This window comes from Ambystoma mexicanum, chromosome 6p (assembly GCF_040938575.1).
Source record: "Ambystoma mexicanum isolate Mex_15411 chromosome 6p, UKY_AmexF1_1, whole genome shotgun sequence".
NCBI classification, from domain to species: Eukaryota; Metazoa; Chordata; class Amphibia; order Caudata; family Ambystomatidae; genus Ambystoma; species Ambystoma mexicanum.
This window is the reverse complement of record NC_090935.1, coordinates 886293083-886316164: the sequence shown is the minus strand read 5'-3', so window position 1 is coordinate 886316164 and position 23082 is coordinate 886293083. Positions and strand designations below refer to the sequence as shown.

Below are 23082 nucleotides of genomic sequence, written 5' to 3'. Positions count from 1 at the left end.
TGTGGACCACTCCGGTGGCGATAGGGCGCGCTGCAGCCAGTATCCTTTAACATTAGCATCCCTACTTTTTCACACTATAAAGTCGACATTCTGGTAAACTAGCTAATACATTTGGTGTCCTGGTGTGACGTTTTAGTCACAGAAAGTGATACACGGTATGCACACAGCTCTGCGTTAACTCTCTGTGCAGATCCTTTCGGGTGGTCGTGTGGGTGGGCCGAGGTGCGACAGAGCTGTCACTTCCAGAGCTCAGAGCCGGCGAGGGCCTGCCCCTTTAAAGCGCCAGTATTTCCAGGAAGCGAGAACGGGGCGGGCATGCAGTGCCAGGCCGCGGAAGCCGCCCCTTCTTCCCTATTAAAGCGAGGAGACGCTGCCAAGCAAAGTTATTAATTAATGAGCGCGGAAGCCGAGGCCACCAAGGCTGATAGGCCGTGTGTGGCGCAGCCGGGTGTCCCTTTAAGAGGCTGGCGCGGTCTAGCCGCTGGAGGACTCTGCCTCTATGGTGGGCCCCGCCTCCTGTGCCTCTGCCGGCTCCCGGGGGAGGTATCGTAGCAGAGGCTCGGGATGAGGTGTCAGCCGGGCTGCTGCTGAGGAGAAGGGCTGTGCGCACTCAGTGCATGCCGGTGCCTGCTGCTCCAGGTGCAACCAGCTTCCCCCCGGGCAACCTGCCATGCACACGCAGCCTGTCCTGCCCGGGCCCCCGAGCACCTGACTCTCTGCCTCCCGCCTGGATGCTCGCCCTGCCGGTGCCCCCTGTGCAGGGATGGGGTGTTTCTGCGCCGTCCCGGAGGATTTCTACTGTGAAGTCCTGCTCCTGGACGAGTCCAAGCTGACCCTCACCAGCCAGCAGCAGGGCATCAAGGTAGGCACCGTGGGTGGCGCTCGGGGCTGTGCAGCCGGGCAGTGTTCTTTGGGGTGGCTTTGTCTAGGGGTGTGGTGTCGGTGGGGGGCGCACAGGGGAACCGTTCTGCTCAGGTGTCTGCTATCATAGGACAGGTTTCGATCTGGCCCTGATGAAGGCGTGCCTGTCCACCGATCTGACGTCAAAGTAAATTCATGTAATATCATTAACCCTCCCCAGAGTGGGTCAAAATCGCCCTTGCAAGTTCTTAAACAAATTCAGGGAGCTCAGATGTCCCTAAACCGGACTCACGTTGTTATAAAGCCATGGGAATGAATACTTTGGGTTTATTTCATACCATCTATTGCCAGAAATGTATTCCCAGAGATATGGTTTCCAAATATGGGCTGGAGCGTGCTTTATGTGTAGCGTTTAGAAGAATCCAGGTACCCGAGAGACTCAGCTCGCAGGTGACACTGGAGTCCACTTTTGGACCAAGGGCACGGACACTCATCCCGCAGCAGGGTCAGTGGCCGCCGGGCTGCCTTGCCGTGCTTCCGGGGCCCTCCCCGGTCCACAGTAAATGCTGCAGATGGAGACACCGGCTCGATGTCCTGCCCCAAATCCCCCTAATCCCAGGGTTTGTTGTGCTCGCATTCTGGACGCCGCTGTCCGTGCGGTCTGGCAGCCGCAGCGCTGCTCTCCGTGGGCTTCCCTTTGTTGTGTGTGTGGAAGGCAAGGAACAAAGACACTGGCAGGAGCCGAGCTCGCCGTGTCGCTCTTAATTAAGAAAAACGACGTTTGTTGACAGAGCCCGGGCGTGCGGCTCGGATGCTCGGCGTGAACGCCCCGCTCCGTGCCATGCCTCCATGTACCATGCCGTGCCCCTTTGGGCGCTGCTCATCCCAAGTTTCTATGTGCAGGGGGGGGTGGGGGGCGTTGCGAGTCTGGTGCTGGAAAGGACAGCATTTTGCTGCCTGGAGCTCACACTCAGAAATGTGCACTTTGCCGCAGCTGATAACGAATGTGTGTTTGTGTACAGTGCTTGCTGCCATCGTTTTTATCGTTTCCATTACAGGGTATTGTGATCCAACTCAGTTTATCGGACTCTGGTTTGATAGGATATGATATTGTATTTGTATCACGCTCATACACGTGTTACAGAGCGCGAGTGATTGTTTTGTTTCTGTTGTGTATCATTAACCTGTGTTATGGACTGGTCACTTGAACAAAAAGGCTTTTGTTGAAAGGACCCTATAAACCGACTCTGGCCTTGTAAACATTGAAAAGCTGGATCGAGTCTCTCATGTCTCGCACGTTAGCACGGAGATGTGCAATAACCACCTAACCCACTGAGCTACCTTACTGTTTTCCTCGTGTTTCTGTAACATTTACGTCCGCATGTGCAGCGTACACCTTGCCATGTGGCTTTTTGAACGGGAAACACGTCCATGTAAATTAAATAAGCGACCTGCCGCGTTTCCCTTTGATCGCTAGTATGTTCACCTTCTTGTGGCGTTGGGGCTGAAAACAATAATTGTATTTGCCCACGAGCAAAAGATGTCACTGCGTGTCACCATGGCGCGCAAAACCACAACACTACCAAGGAATCAGTCTGCACGCTGCATGCGCCCAGTGTGTTTACCTTGGCAGAGCCTGACCTGTCGGGCATCTCCTGGCAGCCACTGGCCTTCCTCTGTGCTCTGGTGAAATGGGTTGCGGACCGGCTAGTAGACGGCTTCTCTTGGGTCCAGGTGGCATGTGTGCTGAACGAGGATGGGCCCTGAGCTGGCATCTTTCTAATCCAGTTCCTTGAGTCACGAGACCAGGATGTCACTAGAAACCAGTTCCCATGGCATGGAACGTGAGCTGAAAGTTCAAGCAGGGTGACCCCGTTCCACTGGGAGCAGTGGCATCACATCTAAGCACAGGCGACACAGACATTAAGACACAGCAGGAAGTGGCCCTGGTAGTCAGGTGGGAGAAGAGCCAGTGAAAGTGTATACATTTAGATAAATAAACAATGTATTTGGTTGTGATGAAGACAACATACAAAAATGGCGAAGTAAGAGACACCTTGCATGACGCAACCGAAAAGTAGCGCGAAAAAGAAATCGGAGCATGCTAATTTGGCCTACTGAGCCTGAGGATATGCCCTCCCCATGCACACTGGCTTGCAGTGTCCCGGGTCCTGATGGGGCTACCCGCCCAGGGATGCTACAGCGAAGAGCACCACGCCCCTTTTATGAGTACACAATGCAGACACGTGGAATGTCTGAGGGGAGCCTCTGGTGATCACTGAGATAACTCTTGGCAGCACCATTTTTCCCTCAACTGGACTCATTCAACTTGCGCAGCTCACAGACACACACCGACGGTTCTGGGTGCTTCCCTGTAACATACACCACGCTGTTTCCACGCAGAACTTAATTGTGGTGCTCCCGCTGTTTCTGGGCACTGATAGCAAGGGACAGCAGCAACTTGAATAAATAGGCAATTCGACCTTTTTGTTCCAGAGGAGAAGCTGGTAATACTTGTATTTTCAATCTGCGTGCTATTCAACACTAGTGTTTATTTTTCCTCTCGGTATTCTACAGCTCGCAGCCAAACGCATGTTCTGCACACACGCAGTTCCATTTGACCTTAGAAAGTGCAATGTTAAGTCCAGTCCGTCCTCGCCTCGCACCCACAGGGAGGGCAGTAACAGGCGTGGCCAAGGCAAGGCCGCTTGCGTCTTCCTGCGGCGGTGCTGACCAGTCCTGAAAGCAAGGGGCGCGCACTGCCCCCCAACAACGGGCGGGCCACACGGAGCGAGCGGCAGGAGGACGCCCCCACGGCGCCTGCCGACGGCGGCACCGTGCGCACTACACTGAGGGGGGCTGTGGGCCTGTGTTCCAGAGAAGTGCCGGACAGAAAGAGGGCAGCAGAAGGCCCCCACCACCAGACCAGATCCTCCTGCAGAGAACCAGCCCCCGGAGTTGGGGGCTCTGCCAGGAAGCCCCCACCGTACTCCAGTTCCACTGACAATGCAGTTTATATGGGCCCAATGAATTGGCTTCTAGAATTTATGGAACGCGTCATTCATTTGCCAAACGAACTTGTGACATTTCCCGTCTAAGGACACAAGGTCCACTTGAAACAGACCCGTCATAATCAGGTTATGCTGCATCTGCGCGCGCAGCATGAGCTCAGCCCACTGTTATCTCAGCGGCCACTGTGTAGTGTTTGCTGAAGCTTTGCTCTTGTGGGGTTCGGACGCCAATACGACAGGAAAAGAGGGGCTCGTTGTTCTTCTGTCCAGTTGTAGCCAGAATACCTTGCCTCGTGGTAAAGTGAGGCTTGCGTCCCCTAGGAGCGCCCGCTTCAATTCCTGACACAAACACTCGCTGGCGCGCTCGTGAATAGAATCAACTTTTTAAAATAGTTAGGGCCCGTTTCATGGATTTTTTTGCACGGTACAAAGTGACTTTCCACTGCTGAAAAAAGTGACTTTGCAATGCCGACACAAACTCTGAAAAGTGACTTTGCAATGCAGACACAAACTCTGAAAAGTGACTTTGCAATGCCGACACAAACTCTGAAAAGTGACTTTGCAATGCCGACACAAACTCTGAAAAGTGACTTTGCAATGCCTACACAAACTCTGAAAAGTGACTTTGCAATGCCGACACAAACTCTGAAAAGTGACTTTGCAATGCAGACACAAACTCTGAAAAGTGACTTTGCAATGCCGACACAAACTCTGAAAAGTGACTTTGCAATGCCGACACAAACTCTGAAAAGTGACTTTGCAATGCCTACACAAACTCTGAAAAGTGACTTTGCAATGCCGACACAAACTCTGAAAAGTGACTTTGCAATGCAGACACAAACTCTGAAAAGTGACTTTGCAATGCCGACACAAACTCTGAAAAGTGACTTTGCAATGCCTACACAAACTCTGAAAAGTGACTTTGCAATGCCTACACAAACTCTGAAAAGTGACTTTGCAATGCCTACACAAACTCTGAAAAGTGACTTTGCAATGCCGACACAAACTCTGAAAAGTGACTTTGCAATGCAGACACAAACTCTGAAAAGTGACTTTGCAATGCCGACACACATCCTGGTTCATGGAACTGTGCAAAGTGTATTTTTGCAGTGTAAAGTCATTTTGTACTGCAAAAATGACTTCGTACTGACTTTGCACTGCAAACATACACTTTGCACAGTTCCATGAATCAGTGATTGTGTTGGCAGTGCAAAGTCACTTTGAACCGTGCAAAAAATTCCACGAATCGGGCCCTTAGTGGTTGTCTTAAAATAACGACTGTGCAGGTTTTTATGGTCAAAGCCGTTTTCCGCCGAACAGGCGCAACCTGTTTCTCGGGGCTCGCGCATCCCAACGAACAGCTGCCCTGGGCGGCACGTGGTTGCATTCTGGGAATGTTGACAACGCTGTCCTGCGCAACCTCTCAAAGATCTCTTGACAGTGCAAATCTCGGACATGCGCACAACATGCTCAGTGTGCACCCTTCACGCCCTTTTTGCACCAGGCCTCTGGTTTTAGACCTGTGGGAACTGTTCCCCAATTCCCAGAGACCACGGTGTTATGTTAGTCCACCCATATTATATTTTGATAGTTAGGAAGTATGTCTATTGATCCTTTTTTATTATTAGTTTCATTTGGTGCACAAAAAAAACCTGGAACGCAGATCAAGTTGGACAAATGGGCATCAGATGACATTAGTATTTGCACAAAAAAATCAACAAACAGAAAGACATTCCCATGAAGTGCATATTATTCAATTAGTCCCTTTATATCCTTAACAAGCTTTAAGATGTCAAAACACATTAACACAATGACCAACCTTCCCAGGTTCAACTTGGCCCCTTCCTCTCCACCTGCAGCGCCCCTCAGGGCTCTATCCTCTCGCAGTGGCTTTACAACATCTACCTTGCCCCTCTGGCCCACCTGATCTCCACCTTCTCTCCTCACTTCCAGTGTTATGCGGACGACACGCAGCTCTCCTTCAAGCTTCCTACCTCTTTTTCCTCTCTCATTCCTGACTGTCTAACTGCGTTGTGTGCTGCAGAGGGCGGGGAAGGCGGCGTAACACCAAAAATGGGGAAGAACATGCGAAAAAGTGGACGTATGAGGGGCAGCCCTCATGCAGTCCATCGCATGCCCACTATTGCAATATGTTTTCAGGGATCTGACTGCGCAACCTTCCGGCAGGGAAATGGCAATGCAAAGCCCTCATACTATCCACCATCCGAAGGCAGACGTAGAGACACTTGCGCATAGGAATCTCCATGCAGAGGTAAAATCGGGTGTCGGATTTAGGGGTGCGTGCACGCAGCCAGGGTACCGATCTAACTTAGGTGTGCTCGTAAGGAGTGTAGCAGGATGCAGGAATGGTTTATGGGGGTTCACACATAGATTTTTGGAGTTTTACCTGAGTTACGATAAATATATGCATGTTGTCAGGGTGTGCAGGGTCCCCGAGATGCAGGGCTGCTTGCGGGGGACTCCATGCACTGTTTCGAGGGTGCATGTATTCGCGTCCGGGGAGCATGCAAAGGTGGCTGTTTCTGGCTGTTTTTGATTTGCGTGGGGACGTGGCTGGGGCGTTCCAACCACGGCTTGCATATACGGTTACTTTGCGCAAACAATTGCATAAGTACGTGGAGCGCGCAAAACAACTTCGGCATGCAGGCTCGCGCAGTGACGTTATCGGCACGCGGGCATTGCAGGGTTTCTGTGCACTTTTTCATGAATCGGGACCCTATGAGATTTAGATACACTAACCTTAAATTTACTGAAATTCATGGACATGATGCAGTGTTTTACAGTATCAATACTGTAATTATGAATTTTGTAATAACTTACATTTTTAGGATTGGAATAGTATGAATGTCTTTAAAAAATGTAAAGTTAACACATACCAGTCTTTGCCAGACAGGATATAGTTAGCTTAGTAAAAGTATTACTAAAAGTATCAATCCAATTACTTCTGGTTTGCAATTATTTGAAAAAGAAAGTACAAGCTTGCCTACCACTCCCACACAGGCCTTTGTTACCTAGGAGTGGAGAAGATGAGCACTGCTGCACTTTATCTCCATTAGTAATTGAAGTGAACAGGGAAAAGAGGGTGAAGAGAGCACTGAGGGCAAGAGAGGAATGCAGGGCGAGTTGTGCTTTCATTGAACAGGGTAACTTAAATACCTAGCCTTGCTACACAAGTGTCAATTGGGATAGCAAACCTACAGAATTGCATAGTAAATTGCTATGCGACACTGCTTATTTTATGCCTTGCAGAGCATCTGAAATAGAGCTCATCGATGCATGTCTTTACTTAGCCTGCATTCACTTCCCCTTTCACTCTCTTAGTCATTGCATGGGGAGACCCTGCATAGTACCCCTTCTTTTCTACCCCATGTTCTTCTTTCCTGCCACCCCTTGACTCCAACCCTAACCATAACCTAACTTTAACCACATCCATTGCCGCCATCACAATGTGATGATGTAGACAAAGAAAAGGCATGAAGAAGTAAATGTGTGACAAAGTGAATTCCTGGCGTAGTGAATGTAGACAAAATAAGTGTTGACACAGTTTCTGTGGTGAAGTAAAAGGATATCAGAGATAACCTACCTTAGGAAGTCACGGCCTGTCACACGATAACTCCCTCGCTTGCAGATCTGCACATAGACAGAGTTCCCAATAGTGTGCACCTGCTCAGCCTCCAGCCACCTCCTTCTGCGTAACTTTGTGGGATGCATATCCTGACAGCGCCCACGCTTGCACATTGGGAGCGAGCATCAGCGCTACGCATTTCTCATTTTCAAGAACTAACAAGTCTTCGTATCCCAGCCTCTTAGGGGTCGAGAGGATGTGTGTGAGCAATGTAAACAATGCAGAGTACCCCTACGAAAGAGGCTCACTGGGACATCTCCAGACCTCCCTGTAGGCCTAGCCTCCATTGGATTGTAGAGTGTCATTGTGATTATGATTTCTGTCTCTTCCGTGTTAATCGTCATTCATGTACTCACTAGAGTGAGGAAGTTGGACAGAGTGCTGTTTGCCCCCTTGCTGGTGGTCATTTTGAAGATAGTCTCTGTCCCAGTTGCATAATTGGAATTATTTGGTGAGGTTTCCTTAACATGTAATGTGTTGTTCTGCTGCTGTTTTTAAAACGCGTTTATTAGTATGCATTGCCGTAGACTTTTTTGATCGGCGGATCACTGTGTCCGAAGGCCAACTGGACACTTTCTGCAAACCAACAGAGGTTAACTCTGTGCTACATGCCAGCAGCTGCCATAAGAAGAGGGTGATTCGTAACATCCCCAAGGGGCAATACACAAGAGCAAGAAGAAATTGCAAAAACAAGCCTGCATTTTGCAAGGAATGCAAGCTGTTAAAAGATTCATGTCTAGAGGCTGTCCCATAGCTGTAATCACCAAAGCGCAGAAGGAGACCATCAAGATTGACAGAGCAACCCTCCTGACACCTAAGGTCAGGGCCAGAGAATCAGATGACAGAAAAACAAGCTTTGTAACCAGATACAGCAAGACACTCATAGAGTCCAACAAGCTATCAAAAAGCATTGGCATCTTCTCCAAATTGACCTGTATATCAAACCCTGGGTATCTCAAGTAACCCTATTTTCCTTCAGAAAATCATTGGCACTAAAGAACGTGCTGATCCCGTCATTCCAGAAACCAAGCATCACAACCCAAATGAATTGGCTGCTTACAGCCCAGGCAAATGGGTTGTGCAAATGCGGGACATGCACCATGTGCCCATATGCCTACTCTGCCAACTTAATTAAGTTTGAGGACATGGAGCAACACCACATTAAACTATTCATCAACTGCTGCTTAAAATGTGTGGTGTATGTTATTATTTGTGGCTGTAAATATATAGGCAGCACCATCAGAGAGCTGTGCACCAGGATCACGGAGCGCCTTAACCTTCTAAGCTCCCAAGACACCAAATACCCTCTTGCCAACCGTTGGCAAACTGAGCATCAATGGAATGACAAAAGATACATTTCTTTCACCAGATGGGACCAGACACCGCCCGACATTCGAGGCAGGGACAGAGAACGACAGCTTCGACAACAGGAACCAAGAATGATCTGCAAGTACAGACTTGTGACCTACGGATTGAATAAAGAACATGAATGACATGTATTCTTGTAAACGTCATCGTATAACCACTGTGGAATTGTGATCCTATGAATGGACTATAGCAATAAGCAAACTCTTCATAACATGGGGTCCAGCCACACACACCCGCGTTCTGGCACAGATGGGGTCCAGCCACACACACCCGCGTTCTCGCATAGGCCAATTCTATTCAAGAGCCACTCTTGAACCAGACACATCGTGTCCCCCTTCCGTGTATCCTCCTCCTCCTGCCAGGCCCATTAGCACCCCCTCCTTCCCTCCACCCAGCCGGGGCCTGCCATCCTAAGTGGGGTTCTGCTTGGACCCAGGCACTAGCTCCTCCACCTCCATGCATTATCCAGCACCTGTCGTAACATGACTCTTCCTAACACTGGTCCACCTGACCGGCCAGGCCTTGTACTCAGTACCACCTCACTCGGAACCAGCTGGGGCAATACACCCCTTTTACCAGGACCCCTCCACGGGTCTGCACAACCCACCACCACCTCTGGGCTTCCGCCTCCCCATCTTGCCTCCGTCTAGGCATCCACCATATGTGGACATTTGTCCCCACCTTCCGCCTTCCGTCCTCATTCCCACACTTCCACACGGTCATGCATCTCATACTTCCAACCGCACGCACAGGGAGCACCCTCCCCCATCCTTACTCTATTCACCAAATTAAAAATATCCATCTTGCACCCCTCTCCCTGCCACTGGTCGTGATGTATCCCGTGTACCACTGTTATTTCACGACCAGGACTGCATTCCCCTTGATACAATTCCTCTGCACTCAACAACCTACACATGGAAGATCAGGGCTCAGTTAGCCACATGCTGTTTACATAAACACCAGTGCATTCTTACACCTTGCACTGCCACGCTCTATTTTGAGTACAGGCTTTAACCAAGCAGCCCTACTGAAGTTCAGGCCCCACTGTGACTCACACATTGTCACGTGGTCCATAGATGCCTATATAGGGGAATCCATCATGGCGGCCGTCACTGAACACAGTGCGGCCACCAGGTGACTCGGACTAGAGCCCTAACAGGTAAGTGCCCGGACCGCCATTCCATGCATCACATTTTGCATGCTATTTAATTCCGCCTCGCTTACCCACTTTTTTCACGGATACAGCAGGGGCGGTTTTAGTTTTGCTTGGTTAATTCTCTTATCTATACGGTTATTCCTTCTAAACACACAGCGGGCGTCTAACAGGGACCTCCTTCCCCCGCTGCAGCAACTTCAGGCCGTCTACCCCTCACTAATTTACATCATAGCTGCTGCTCACTGCACCCCATACGCAGCATGACAGTGGTCTATCCTAACCACTAACACTCAAGGTGCACTGTCCCACGCAGCCACCTGCACATCTGGGGCCCAGCTGGCACTGCCACCATCGGGCCTCCGGCTCACTGGCCTCACTTCCCTACCTTCCTTAAAAGAATCATTTTAATAATCATTTAATACAAATGTCAATATCCTTTTATTGAAGTGTGCAGCTGTTCTAACTTCCTTATGGCTGCCGCTTGCCATAGACGCCCTCCTTCTTTTCCTCGCGGCACATAGCTTGTGCTGCCACTGACATCTACTTTCTGACCCCCTCTCGGGGGCACCGCAGGTTTCCCCTGCAGTGCTGATTACTTACCTTGCTCTCTGGGCCACTGTGCTCACCTTGCAGCGCCCCCTGAAACACAGGGGCACTGTTCATCTCCTCACGCCACAGGGCCCCTGCTCGCTGGCCCTCGCCACTCGCCAGCCAGCACATAATTCACATTGCCAGGTCTAGTGATCACACTGCAGTTTCTCTCCTCCGTCTGCCTTCTTATCAGCTTCCCTTCCCTTCCTCAGGCCTCCTCGCACATCACCTTGTGGATTATCCACTGAACCGGTATATGGGGCTCCTCCCTTGTTCCCCCACCAGGACTTACACCAGGCCCATCCATTCCATATTGGTAAGACGGATGTTCCATGTCCCTCATTGACCATGCGTGTGCCCCCAACAACGGGGACGAGAGCTACATACTTTAACGTATTCCTTTCCCGCTTCCTCCCTCACTCGCTCTCTGAATGCTGCTGCATCATCCGCCATGACCTTCATTTGTCAGATATAACTCTTTTTACCATTATGTGCAACAACATGCAATGTAGCCTGCTCAGTGGTTACTCATGCTCCTCTTATATGTATTGTTTGCAATGATCAACATGCTATACCACGTGTAAAACTGTTTTTAAATCCCATTTGGGAACATCACTTAATATCAAATTTTATGAATGTCACTGCTTAGCCTTGAAAATTACCCCTGAGGGTCGAAACACGTCTCGGCTACACAAAGAAAAAGAAATAACACTTGCTACACTGCTCAAGGAATCAAGTTTTTGACTCATTAATAGAGGGATTCTACTCTCATCCATTTATTAGTACCTGGCGCGACTGTGTAGGGTCTCCAACCTCCTTCCTGCTTTCACATTCCAGGACAGTGGGGCACTGTCCCAAGAGGCACCTGCACACGCTGCAAAAGTACTAATCAGGCGCATTAGTACCAACTTTCTAGTGCTCCGAACTCATACTTGCAGCAGAAGAGTGTGTGAGACCAGGGAGTGGCGGCGAGGGGGAGCGGTGACTGCTTAGAAGAACATCAGCGCAGATGCCAAAATCAGTGAGAGGTGTAAACGGGCATGGGATAGACAAGGGCTCATCTGCAGAACATCTAGGGGCCGTGTCAGGAGTGGGTGTGGAACTGAGCCGACAGGATGATCTGGCCAGCCCATGTCCGCAGCCAGATCCTGGGTTCTGCGTCACCGGGAGGCAACGCTATTATTCTGTGAGGATCTGTGACTGCTTTTCCATCCAAGTTCTCTTTAAGTTCTTTCAGCAATGGCACCTTAGCGCTGGATCAAACCATATGGCATTAAAACACGGTCTGCTCCAGCTAAACGGAAGTGGGGAACAACAGGGATTTAGTGGATCCAGCCCCACAATGGTGGCCATGTTGACGGCAATAGCTGAGAATATGATACTGTGGAGCTGTTCGTACGGGGGGTGCGGGAGGGGGGCATTGTTTTCTTATCAGGGCCCTCTGAAAGAGTGCCCCTTTCACCAGGTATCTGAAAAGTGGCCTTCCTCTTCCCACATTAACCAGTGGGTTGTTCCAGTTGCCATCTCTGGGCAGCCACGTGCATCTTCCAGATTTCAACTCTGTGTAAACTCTTTAGGCCTTGATAAAGTTTTTAGACTCTCAACTATGCCCTTTGCGTTCTTTTGTTTTGGAAAGGTGTTTGGGCTCTTTAATCCACACAGATGTGCATGTCAGGCAGAACACCTTGCACTCCGCCAACTAGTCCTGGCAGCCAGTGGAGTCTGGCCAAATCAGGAGATATGTGATGTAATCTTTGGATTGCAGCTCATCCTCACAGCTGTATTGACGTGTTTGGATGCATTGAGCAGTGTTCAGGTTTGAGCACTGAGCCTGCTGTGTAGAGAGAGCGCCGCTGCACTTCCACGGATGAGACCCAGCATGGCCGAGTGCACCCGGGGCTGCTCTGTCTTCATGCAGGCGGGACGCGGCCCTGTATGGGGCTAGGTTGCTCGCGTTTGGTGACAGTCATGATTTTGACTGTTGTGCTAGGTTGCTGTAATTTGGTGACAGAGTCATGATTGTGACTGTTGTGCTCATGAGTCGGCCCCTTCTTTAATCATAGCACTGATGAGCGACAAACCAATGGAACCGAATGCCACGAAAGGAAGCGTCTGTCGTGAAGAAGCGCTGGCTCAATTATTTCCACCCATCACTTTTCTTTCTCTCAATAACGCTTTCTAAGTGGGAGTGCTCAACTCACACGTGGGTCCTGAACTTGCTCTGCACAAGGAGGCAGCACACACCTCACTGAGGCGGCCCAGGAAGGTAAGCACGTGTTTGGAGGCCGTGCAGAGGAGCTTTGGCCTACCAGTTTGCGCTTGGTTGCTCCCTTGTAATGAGTGGGTCATGATTTATTCGTTCATACATGTACCAGTCAGTAATGGCACCGACGAGCTAAAAAAAAACATGAAATGGAATGCTTGCTGGAAGCATTGCAACTGGTTAGGTAACACTGGCTCAGGCATGTCCATCATATTTTCCTCTGCTATGAAGCTTTCCAGGGTCGTTGTGGACTTAATACAACCTTAATAAGCCAATATACGTTCATTGGTGAGTGGCGAGACATACTCGGGCTTTCCCAGCCTATGCTGCCTTTTGGTTGGCTAGCGGATCATTGCTTCTTTTTGGTTGGCCAGCGGTTCCTTGCTTCCTTTTGGTTGGCTAGCGACTCCTTGCTGCCTTTTGGTTGGTCAGCGGTTCCTTGCTGCCTTTTGGTTGGCTAGCGGATCCTGATCATGCAGGAACCCTAGGCCTTTGGGCTTCCATATCCAGCACTGGCTGAAGTATGTGTGCCGAAAACTCAGGCTTCCTTTCAGTGCCGCTCACTCAAGTCGGGTGAGGAGAGGGTCAAACTGTACCGCGAGAGATCAAGCACATAAGACTATTAGCTTGCATCAGGGAGCACAGTGAGCGCGCCGCCTCTCTAAGTATTTCTCACGTTAGAGTCTTGTCGAGCGAAATATTATCTTAACCTTGAGACTGCCCTGGCCACTGTTTGCAAAGCAAAGGGATTTTACACATGCAGTAAAAATTCCCTCTTATGTCAACAACTTGAAAGTGTTTCCGCGACGCTGTGCATCACGTTGGAGGATGGGCGTGTTGCTGCCCAATTGGACGAGCTTCACATTTTTGTTCAAGTTACTCTTTCCTCCCAGTGTCACAGCTTACAGTACTGGAAAGAAAGCCGCCACTGTAGGTTTGCCCGCCCTGTGACACCTTCTAGTGTTTGACGCTCGCCTGGTCCGTTTAATAAGGGGCACCCAAAACCAATGGGGTAATTCACCTAAAGCAGGTTTTTTAAATAAAAAAGTTGCAGCATTGAGCTGTTGCTTCACCCGCAAGTTGAGCTAAAACTATTGGTAATGATCTGAGTACATGCACATGTGCGGGAATGCCACCCACCCTAGGTGATGGGACTTTATTCCCTTATTTTGTATGATGGGTCTGGCCTTCTGATTGGCTGAAAGGGGAGCATTCAGCGTGTGCACTTACTTTGTAGTCGGTTGCGTTTGCTGTCAGCTTAATGGAAAGAGTCCCAGATGACCGTGCTTGAGAGAACAGTGTCTGTTTTGCTCTAATTTTTCATTTGCAATATGAGGCTTTCTTGTGTCTAGTACTTTAAAGATTGTAATGATGTGAACCTTAGTGCTGTCCCTTAGCCATGGCTTGAACTTCATGATATCATATGATAAGTCATTTATAACGCGCCTGTACACAAGTGTTTCTAGGTGCGACAAGACAAGGGAGGGAAGACAGAGGGCCGACAAAACAAGCGATTCTTCTTGTGTCATTCAGATCGTGCAAGTGTGCTAATGCAAAGTGCAGGGGGGAGAGGGAGAAGGGAAAGCGCAGGGGAGAGCGAAGAGGGGAAGTGTAATCAGGGAAGCCTTCCTCTGAGTAAGTGCAGCCAGGGCAGCACGGCTCTGGGTAAGTGCAAGGAGGTGGGAGACTGTTGGGTTACGGTTACAGTCCCTAAGTGCGCGGTAGGCCCGGGAGCAGTGCAGAGCGACTGGTCGTGGTGGGGCCTGGTACCCAATGAGACTCTGAGGGTAGCCAGGCCACCAGTCGGCACAGCGGACAGGCAGGTCAGCATGGAAGAGAGAAAGCAGAGGGGAAAAAGAAGGTCTTGGGCTACTTGCAGAACTTCAGGTGATACGGCTCAAGTTTGAGAGGGGCAGGGAGGCCATTCCAGAGGGAGGCATCTACAGAGGAAAGCGATCTACCCCCACTCTCTGCCTGGAGAAGCATCTGACCCTCAGAGAGTTGGAGGTGGCTGAGCGAAGGGCTCGGGAAGGAAGGTATTTAGGAAGAGAGAGTTCGATGTAGTGAGGGCCCTGGCCCCAGAAGGCCTTGTGAACGATACAGAGAGTCTTGAACTTGATCCTTCCAGCCACCAGGACCTAGTGGAGAGATTTCAGGGCTGGAGAGATACGATCCTGGGCTTGAGGCCAAGGACAAGTCTCGCAGTCCTGTTCTGGATGAGTTGCAGAGGGCGGAGAGTAGAGGAAGGCAGATTGAGAAAGAGGCTGTTGCAGTAGACCAGCCTGGAGAGAACCAGTGCTCTTGAGACAGTTAGCCTCTGGGGAAAAGTGAGAAAAGGACGAATACCTCTGAGGAGGTGCAGCTAGTAGTGGGCCTTCTTGGCAAGGTCTGTGTTGTGCGGAGAGAGTGGAGTCGAAGATGACACCAAGGTTTTTTGCCTCCCAGGAAGGCGAAGGAAGAGCCCCCAAGGAGGGCGGCCAAAGTGAGAGAGGGAAAGCGGGAGCAGGAGTCCCAATGAGTAGGATCTCAGTCTTAGTGGCATTAAGGCAGAGATCATTAGAGGCTCACCACTCCTGAATCATGTATAGGCAGTCAGGAATGAGTGAGAGAGGAGAGGAGGCTGAGGGGAGCCTGAAAGAGAGCTGAGTGTCATCCGCATAACACTGAAAGTTAGAGGAGAAGGTAGAGATATGGTGGGCCAAAGGGGCCAAGTAGATATTGAAAAGTCAGGGTGAAAGGTTAGAGCCCTGGAGAACACCACATGTGGAGAGAGAGGTGGTGCAGAGAAAGGATCCAAGTTGAACCTGAGAGGGGCAGTCTAGGAGGAAGGAGGGCAACCACTTCAGGGCCTGATCGGTGATGCCCAGGTTCTCACAGAGCCGATTGATCAGGATGGCGTGATTGACCGTGTCAAAAGTAGAGGAAAGGTCAAGGAGGATGCAGACAGAAGGAAGGCTAGAATCGAGATTAGTGAGCAGATCTTCACTGGTGTTCAGGAGAACAGTTACCATGACCTCTGGCTGCTCTGAAGCCAGACTGATGGTCATGGAGACAACCAACAGATTAAAAGTGGAGAGTAAGCTGGGAGATGGCCACCATTTCCAGGAGTTCACCCAGGAAAGGAGTGATAGTGATCGGGCGATAGTTTGCCAGACAGGTAGGATCGGCAAAAGGCTTTTTGAGGAGGAGGTGCACAAGGGAGTGCTTGACGAGAGAAATTGGTCAAAGCTGGAGTGAGTGTGTCAGTGTGGTCCTTGATGGTTCTGGAGGAGCAGGGGAGCACCAGTTTGGATGACACTTTCATAGATCGAACTTGTCTAGAAAGTTTGTCAGGTGTTGTCGGAGAGAAAGGGGAGAAAGGCGGAGGAGAGGTAGGGGAGGCCAAAGTGGGGCAGAGAGAGGTAGAGGAGAGGGAGGACCGGATGTCCTGAGTTTTAGTGGTGAATTGAGAAGCCGGAGCCGTACAGAGGGCCTGGGAGGGAACAGGAGAGGTGGAGACTGCAGAAGGTTTGGCCAGCTCCTTGCATATTTTAAAGGGCTCCGTCATGTTGTTAGAGGCTGCGGTGACGCAAGCTTGGATGTGGACTCTCTTCTTGGACAGGATAGAGAGTTTGTATTGCCTTTGGAGCAGGCGGAAGGCCAGGTTGTCAGATGATGCTCCCGAAGCCTTCCACTTCCTCTCAGCCACCCTGCACTTGCGTTTCAGGGTGGCGAGGTCGGAGTCGTACCAAGAGGTTCACTTGGAGATAGGCTTCAGGCGGATTCTCATGACAGGGGCACGGACGTCCAGGGTGTTGGAGATAGAAAGATGCAGGTTAGAGAGGGTTGTGTCAGAGTGTGAGTCAGCCGCAGGCATATGAGGAGCAGAGAAAGTAGCGGCAAAAGCCTCCACTGACACACGCTTTATGGGCCGAATGACCTCGAAGGTAGGTCTTGATTCTGTATGTTTGAATACTGCCATCAGGCTATACCTACCATACCTTGGTATCTGTTTGTAACTATGCCTGCTCAACACTAGCTTGTCTAGTACTTTGTACCCGCAACAGCACCTCAATGCCTACAGGTGGTATGTGCGGCTTACAGATGAAATAAATAAATAAATACGTGCTGTGGTAGGCTCAGCCTGAGTGACAGAGAGTTTCAGTTGAGAGGAGAGCAGAAAGTAGTCAGTTCAAGAGAGAGAAGTTGTGAGAGGGTTAAAGAGGGGAATTTCTGAGGAGATGAGAACATCCAAGGTATGTCCAGCAGAGTGTGTCGGGCCAGAGGTGAGAATGGAAAGAGAGAGAGTGTCGCAGAGGTTGCGGAAGAGCCAAGAGGAGGGATTACACACATCCAGGTGGATGTTGAGGTCTCTGAGGAGTTGAGAGGTAGAGGCAAGGAGGGAAGAGGAGAGGTCAGCCCACACAGAGAGGAAGAGGGCAACCTGGTCAGGTGGCCTATAGATGGTGGCCGCAGTCAGAGAGAGGCCAGGATAGATAGGGAGCCTGCAGACCAGGCATTCAAAGGAGGAGTAGGCCTGTGTAGGAATGGAGGAAGCAGGGACCCACTCTGGAAAGATTAGGACTACTCCACCTCTGGGTCGTTTGGTTCTGGGTGCAGAGAAGATCTTGTAGCCATCAGGGAGGAGAGTGTCAAAACTCTTGACAGAGCTGGCCGTGAACCATGTCTCGGTGAGAGCGAGGACATCCAGGTCAAGTTCTTTAAGAAGGTGGCAGATGTCAGAGGAGTGTTTGACAGCAGAGTGAAAGTTGAGAGTAGCGATGTGGAGCAGGTTGCCACATCTGAAAGACATCCGGGGTGGGGTACAGGCTTGAGGTACATTCAGCGGAGGAGGTGGATGGTCCCGAGAGTGGGAAGAGGTGGTAGCAGGAGGTGGCATAGTAGCCAGAGAGGAGGAGGAATGAGCTGAAGAGGCGGCAAAAGGAGGTAGCGGTGGAGCCCGAGAGGTGCTAGAAGGAAGGATGTTAATAAGATGTAGGAGACGCCTATCGAAAAGAAAGGAGGAGATTGGCCTGAGGGCCCTGGACCAAGACGGTGCCCTTCAGATAGACATTAATGATGGTCTTGCAGGAGCGGAAGCCGCCCAAGAAGGCCTCCCACAGAGTGCCACCATTAATGGATGAGGAAGAGATAGGAGAGGGTCCCGAGACCATGTGAGGGGTCCATAGATCTGGTGAGGGCACGACAAAGAGGATATCAGTGAGAGTCTGTCTGGAGGAAGCACTGATGTAGGTATCAGCGATATGGAGGCCTGGTTTGGGGTCCAGGATGTCCCTCTTGAACCTCTTCCTTCCAGACTTGGTGAGAGGATAGCAGTTAGAGAAGATCAGAGAAATGGAGAGCAGCATAGGGGGTGCAAGGAGGAAGTAGGAGGAGGAGGGAGTGAGAGAGAAAGAGAGATGCACATTGCAGCGCCGCACAAGCAGGATGCGCGGGGGGTGGTGTGGTTACAACAGCAGGGAGCACACGAGAGGAGTAGACAGGTGACACAAACAGTACACGGGACCCGAGCGGCGGGGTGGGGGCCTGGAGAAGTCAGGGAGAGCCTAATGGGAGTTCATAGTTCACAGTACACAATAACCACAGTTGAAGGGGATCTAGAGAGTGGAAGAGTGCCTAATGGGAGTTCACAGTACACAGTAACCACAGTTGAAGGGGACCTAGAGAGTGGGAGAGAGTCTAATGGGAGTTCACAGTACACAATAATCACAGTTGAAGGGGACCTAGAGATTGGGAGAGAGCCTAATTGGACACAGATCACAGCACAACAGTAACAACAGGTGAAGTGGACTTGGGGGAGGGACACACACAACAACGGCCACACGCTAGAGGGGAGCTTAGGGTTGCCCGGAGACAGAGTACACCAAGTGGAACGGTTAGGTGGTAGTACACGCAAAGGCCAGGAAGTTTAGTAGAGAGCACAGGTGGCTGCCCCCCCCTCCCCAAACATTTTGTTACTATTTTAGTTGCTGCTGGTTGACAACTGTGCCACGTACTTGCACTCTGTGCCGCACCCCTTCGTTGCCAAACACCTGCGTTGCACACCACTGTGCCCTTAGCCAACACAGGCTTTGCCACGGAAAGGTCCGGTCCTCGCTTCTTAAAGGATACGCTGTGTGGGTGTAGCATAACATACTACGTTCGATCAGCAAGTGACTCCTGCGGTCCTGTGTCGCACAACACCGCACCCTTAGCCAATGGAGGCTTTTTTATTCTTTTTTTTCGTTATTGGGGCATCAGAAGCTGCACTTATCAGATATGACATCCACAACCTATTGGCTTTGGAAATGCTGGCTCTGGTTTATGCCAGAGATCTGCAATCCCACCGAGGTAGTAGCTCTGGTCAAAGATACTGTTGAAAATGTAAAGTGGAGAGAGTGCTGCTCAACAAAATAATCAGAGGTGGAGGCTAGGAAAGGGAGTGGAAACCTGCTAATATAATTTAAGGGATGGCCAATATCGGACAGGGAATACCAGAGAGTGAGTCGCCACTCACTTCCATGGTGTACTCAGATCAGTTGCTGTGCCACTGTATTAATTGTTTACATTAACTGAATTGTTTCCCTACCGTATTTTGCTCCCTGGAGTCTTGATTGTCTGCTTTTGTTTACTTGTTGCATTTTGTGTTACGTGTTTTGGAGTACTACATTAATCATTGCCCACCGTATTCATTTTTTTACCCTAGAATCTTTGCCCCACTGAAATAATTGTTTTCCCTCATATGTTGCCTCAGTGTATTCTCTTCCTGGCACTAGATTGTTTGCCCTTAACTGTTGCCCACTGTTGATTATGCTCCCGGGTAATGCTCTACTATCATGCTCCTGAGTGGTTTTCCTTGAAGTGGTGTGGCAGCTCACTCGCCACTTCCCTTTCCCGGATTTTGCTGCAGTTTGCTATGTTAGAGGGCAGTCAGTAATTTTCCAATTTTTGTGGGCTTGTCATTGTTTCCCCCAAGCTTAAATTCAAAATCCTAAACCTAAACTTCCATTCATAAGTCCCCATTGCTACTGTAAGTCTAAACCCTAATACCAAACCATATCTTGATCACCTAGTTTTAAGACTAAACCTCTAAGCCAAAACATTATTTTATGGTCGGTAAACTTGTGGGTGGAATGTTTCACCATTCATCAGTGTGATGTATGTCTTGGTTCTGGGACGTTGGATCCTTTGCCCTTGGATGAAGCTCACACAGGATAAGTATCACACCCATAGGTAATATTGGATCTAATAAATTAATAAATTAAATTGGGCAATCAATGTTTCCATTACTGTCATAGTTTTCTCCTGGAGGAATATAATTGTTGATCAGATTACTGATGGTTTGTCGTCCTCTGGTGGGTGATGGATAATGTAATAGTAATGAAATGTGGGTGGTGGGTCTTAATCGGTTCACGAAACACATACTCACTGGATTTAGCAAAACTCATTAGCCTCCCCTTGATACTTATGATCGCTCCTTTATGATTAGTGAACTCATTTGAGATAAACTTCCAGAGTCAGCAATGGAAACGCATCATTATTATTATTATTATTATTATTATTATTATTATTATTTGAAAGCTTTCGGTTATTCGGTATTCCTGGGTGCTGGAGTTTATTTCCACCTGCAGTTTTACAAGATGCCACATGTATCAACTTTTTGCACATCTCTTGGCTTGTAAAGAGCATTGATCTCCATGGATCCTTCTTGCAGGGAAGTCTCTTTGATCCACAACTAGATGTAAATGTGCCCCCTCAAACAAATGATAGAAACATAGGAGAGTACAGCGGCCCAAGATTGTTTGTGGTTATTTTGTGTTTTCGCAATATGATCTATCTCATTGTGTCCTGTTGAATACTGTCTTCCTGTGGATTGGCAGCATCCGGCTAATCAAACTCTGTTCTGAATGAATTGGATGTTTTCTACCAATGCTTGTGTGGTCTATTGTCACTTGTGTTGTCAATTCCTCATTGTGTCTCAAAATTTTGAGTCTGTTTATTTTTCAAGATCTTTATTAATTGTTTATCAATTTTAAGGTTCCTCAGAAGTGCTGCCTTATCGGAAGGCAGCAGGCTGCTATACATAAGTCATAACTGACTATTTTAGAAGATGTATATCAATTAGAAAACAGATTTAAATGAAATTAAAAATAAACATACAAAAATAAAAGTAATAATAAACTGTCACAGAAGAAAATAAATCTTTTCATATTAGAGCCATTCCCGAAAACACAATATGATACCATGCTTATTTATATCTTGCAGTTAATAATGTAGGGCGATAGGATGGGAGTTACAGAACCATGGCATAGCGACAGAGAATATCTGCTTAGATAATTTGGGTTGCTTGAATCTACTAATAGGCAATCTTCCGATCTCTTCACTATGCGTGGCTCTGTGACCTCCAGTCAGCTATGCTGAGCTGCACAGGACACATGCCTTGAAAGCCGTGCAGCTTAATGTACATTGGACATAAGAATCAGAGGTTAAACAGTGAAGTGGAAATAAAATAGGAGTGATGTAGTCCTATATATCGGCACCTATCATTCTATTCTAGACCATTAATTTCTCTAGACCATTTATTTGGTTCTTATTTCTTTTCCCTGTTTAAATTGGTTGAAAGCATTCTGGCCATAGGGTTTGTCATCACATTGACCTTTTCTGCTGTAGGGGGATTTGTCAAATTTTCATTCAAAATAATTTAGTTTTCATTCTCTCTCCCATTGTTTATCCTCCTTTTCTAATTGGTAAAACTCCTGAGGCATCTCTTGAATTCTCTAACTTTGTTAAATCCCTGGGGTTTAAGTGACATCTAATGGGGATTTAAATAGTATTCCTTGCTTGGTTCCGGTCCTTTTTAAACTTCAGACAGCAGAAAATGGTTGCCATGGGCCAAGCTCATTCGCAATTTTATCCCCTTTAATGGTTCCTCAATGTTCTATTTTATTGCCCATGCTTTATGATTTATATTTGGAACCACAGCACATTTTATTTGAGAAACACAGAGTTTGCATCAGTACGCAGATGAGACACAATTCTATCTCAGAATTTTCTTGGAAAGTGACATGTGGCGGCTCCGTAACTGTCTGCTGGATATTGAAGCATGGAGGGCTTCCCATTTTTTAAAATTGAATGCAAACAAAACTGAATTCCTGTTACTCTCGCTCCCATTGTTTATTCTCCTTTTCAGAAGGGTTTGCTGATGCTACAATTCCTGGGTGCTCTCTTGAATTCTCTAACTCTGCTTAATCCTTGGGGTTTATGTTGACTCTAGTCTGTCTTTTACCCCGACATATCAGTATGCTGGTTAAATGTGTTGGCTCTGAGATCAGTAAAACCTTTCTTATCTGATGTGCATTTTAGGCTACTACTGCAGTCTCTAGTTGTGTCTTGTATTGACTTAAGGAGTTTTATTTTAATTGGTCTTCATCAATCTTCTTTGGTATTGTTGAAAGCTGTTTTTCACGCTGCTGATGGATTGGTCTCTGGTGTCAAGACATTTGACTATACTACCCCGATTTTTAATCTTCCTTCACAGGTCAGCTTTAAATGCTCGGATTTTATTTAAGCTAATATACACATAGAAGTGCCTAAATTAAGGTGTGCATTTTCAATGAAAAGATCTTTTTCTGGTGCAGCTGTTTTTTTGTTTTAATGATCTTCCACCCAATTTTATAGATCATCTTAAATTGATGAAGTACTTGAAAGCTTGCTTATGCAATTCTGTGTTTAAGTAGTCTAACAGTGTTAAAGATGGTGTGTTATGCTTTTGGCTTATTGTCTGTCTGTTTTGTTTCTAAATATTTTATTTTGTAAGATAATTTAATTGTTCTCATGAGTGTTTATATATTATGTTCATTGCATAGATGGACTCGTGCCTTGTTTGCATTTAAAAAATATATAAATAAATACATAGATTGATCATTTATCTTGGCCTTGTTCCTGACCAGAGGAGAGAACTTGATAGAATGTTTTAATTTCGTCTTACTTTATGGGTTCTGTGGTCATTTGCCACTAAGATGCCCATGATTACTGGTGCAGCTTTACTATCTGATTTAACTGGACTTGTAGCTTGGGATTCCTCCACTGCCCCCACCTGATTGTCCCAAGGATTCTGTCCTTTAGGTTCTTGTTTGCACCTCTCTGCAGTTTATTCTTGTAACTCTGGTAGCCGGGGATATAAATTGTGTACAGGTTCTGGAGTTTA

General features: G+C 48.4%; 1 protein-coding gene across 6 annotated transcripts in view; it reads left to right on the top strand.

The window, feature by feature from the left end:
- The first annotated feature begins 541 nt into the window (after positions 1-541).
- The window catches only part of EPB41L4A (erythrocyte membrane protein band 4.1 like 4A), a 1024616-nt gene continuing 1002075 nt past the window's right edge, over positions 542-23082 (top strand). For 5 of the 6 annotated variants that reach the window (XM_069625495.1, XM_069625491.1, XM_069625492.1 and 2 more), the window contains exon 1: positions 554-862. In XM_069625495.1, coding sequence (XP_069481596.1) covers positions 764-862 — 99 coding nt within the window. In that variant the 5' untranslated portion in view covers positions 554-763. Of the gene's footprint in view, positions 863-23082 lie in introns of all 6 variants that reach the window. The other variant, XM_069625493.1, reaches the window with a different exon arrangement.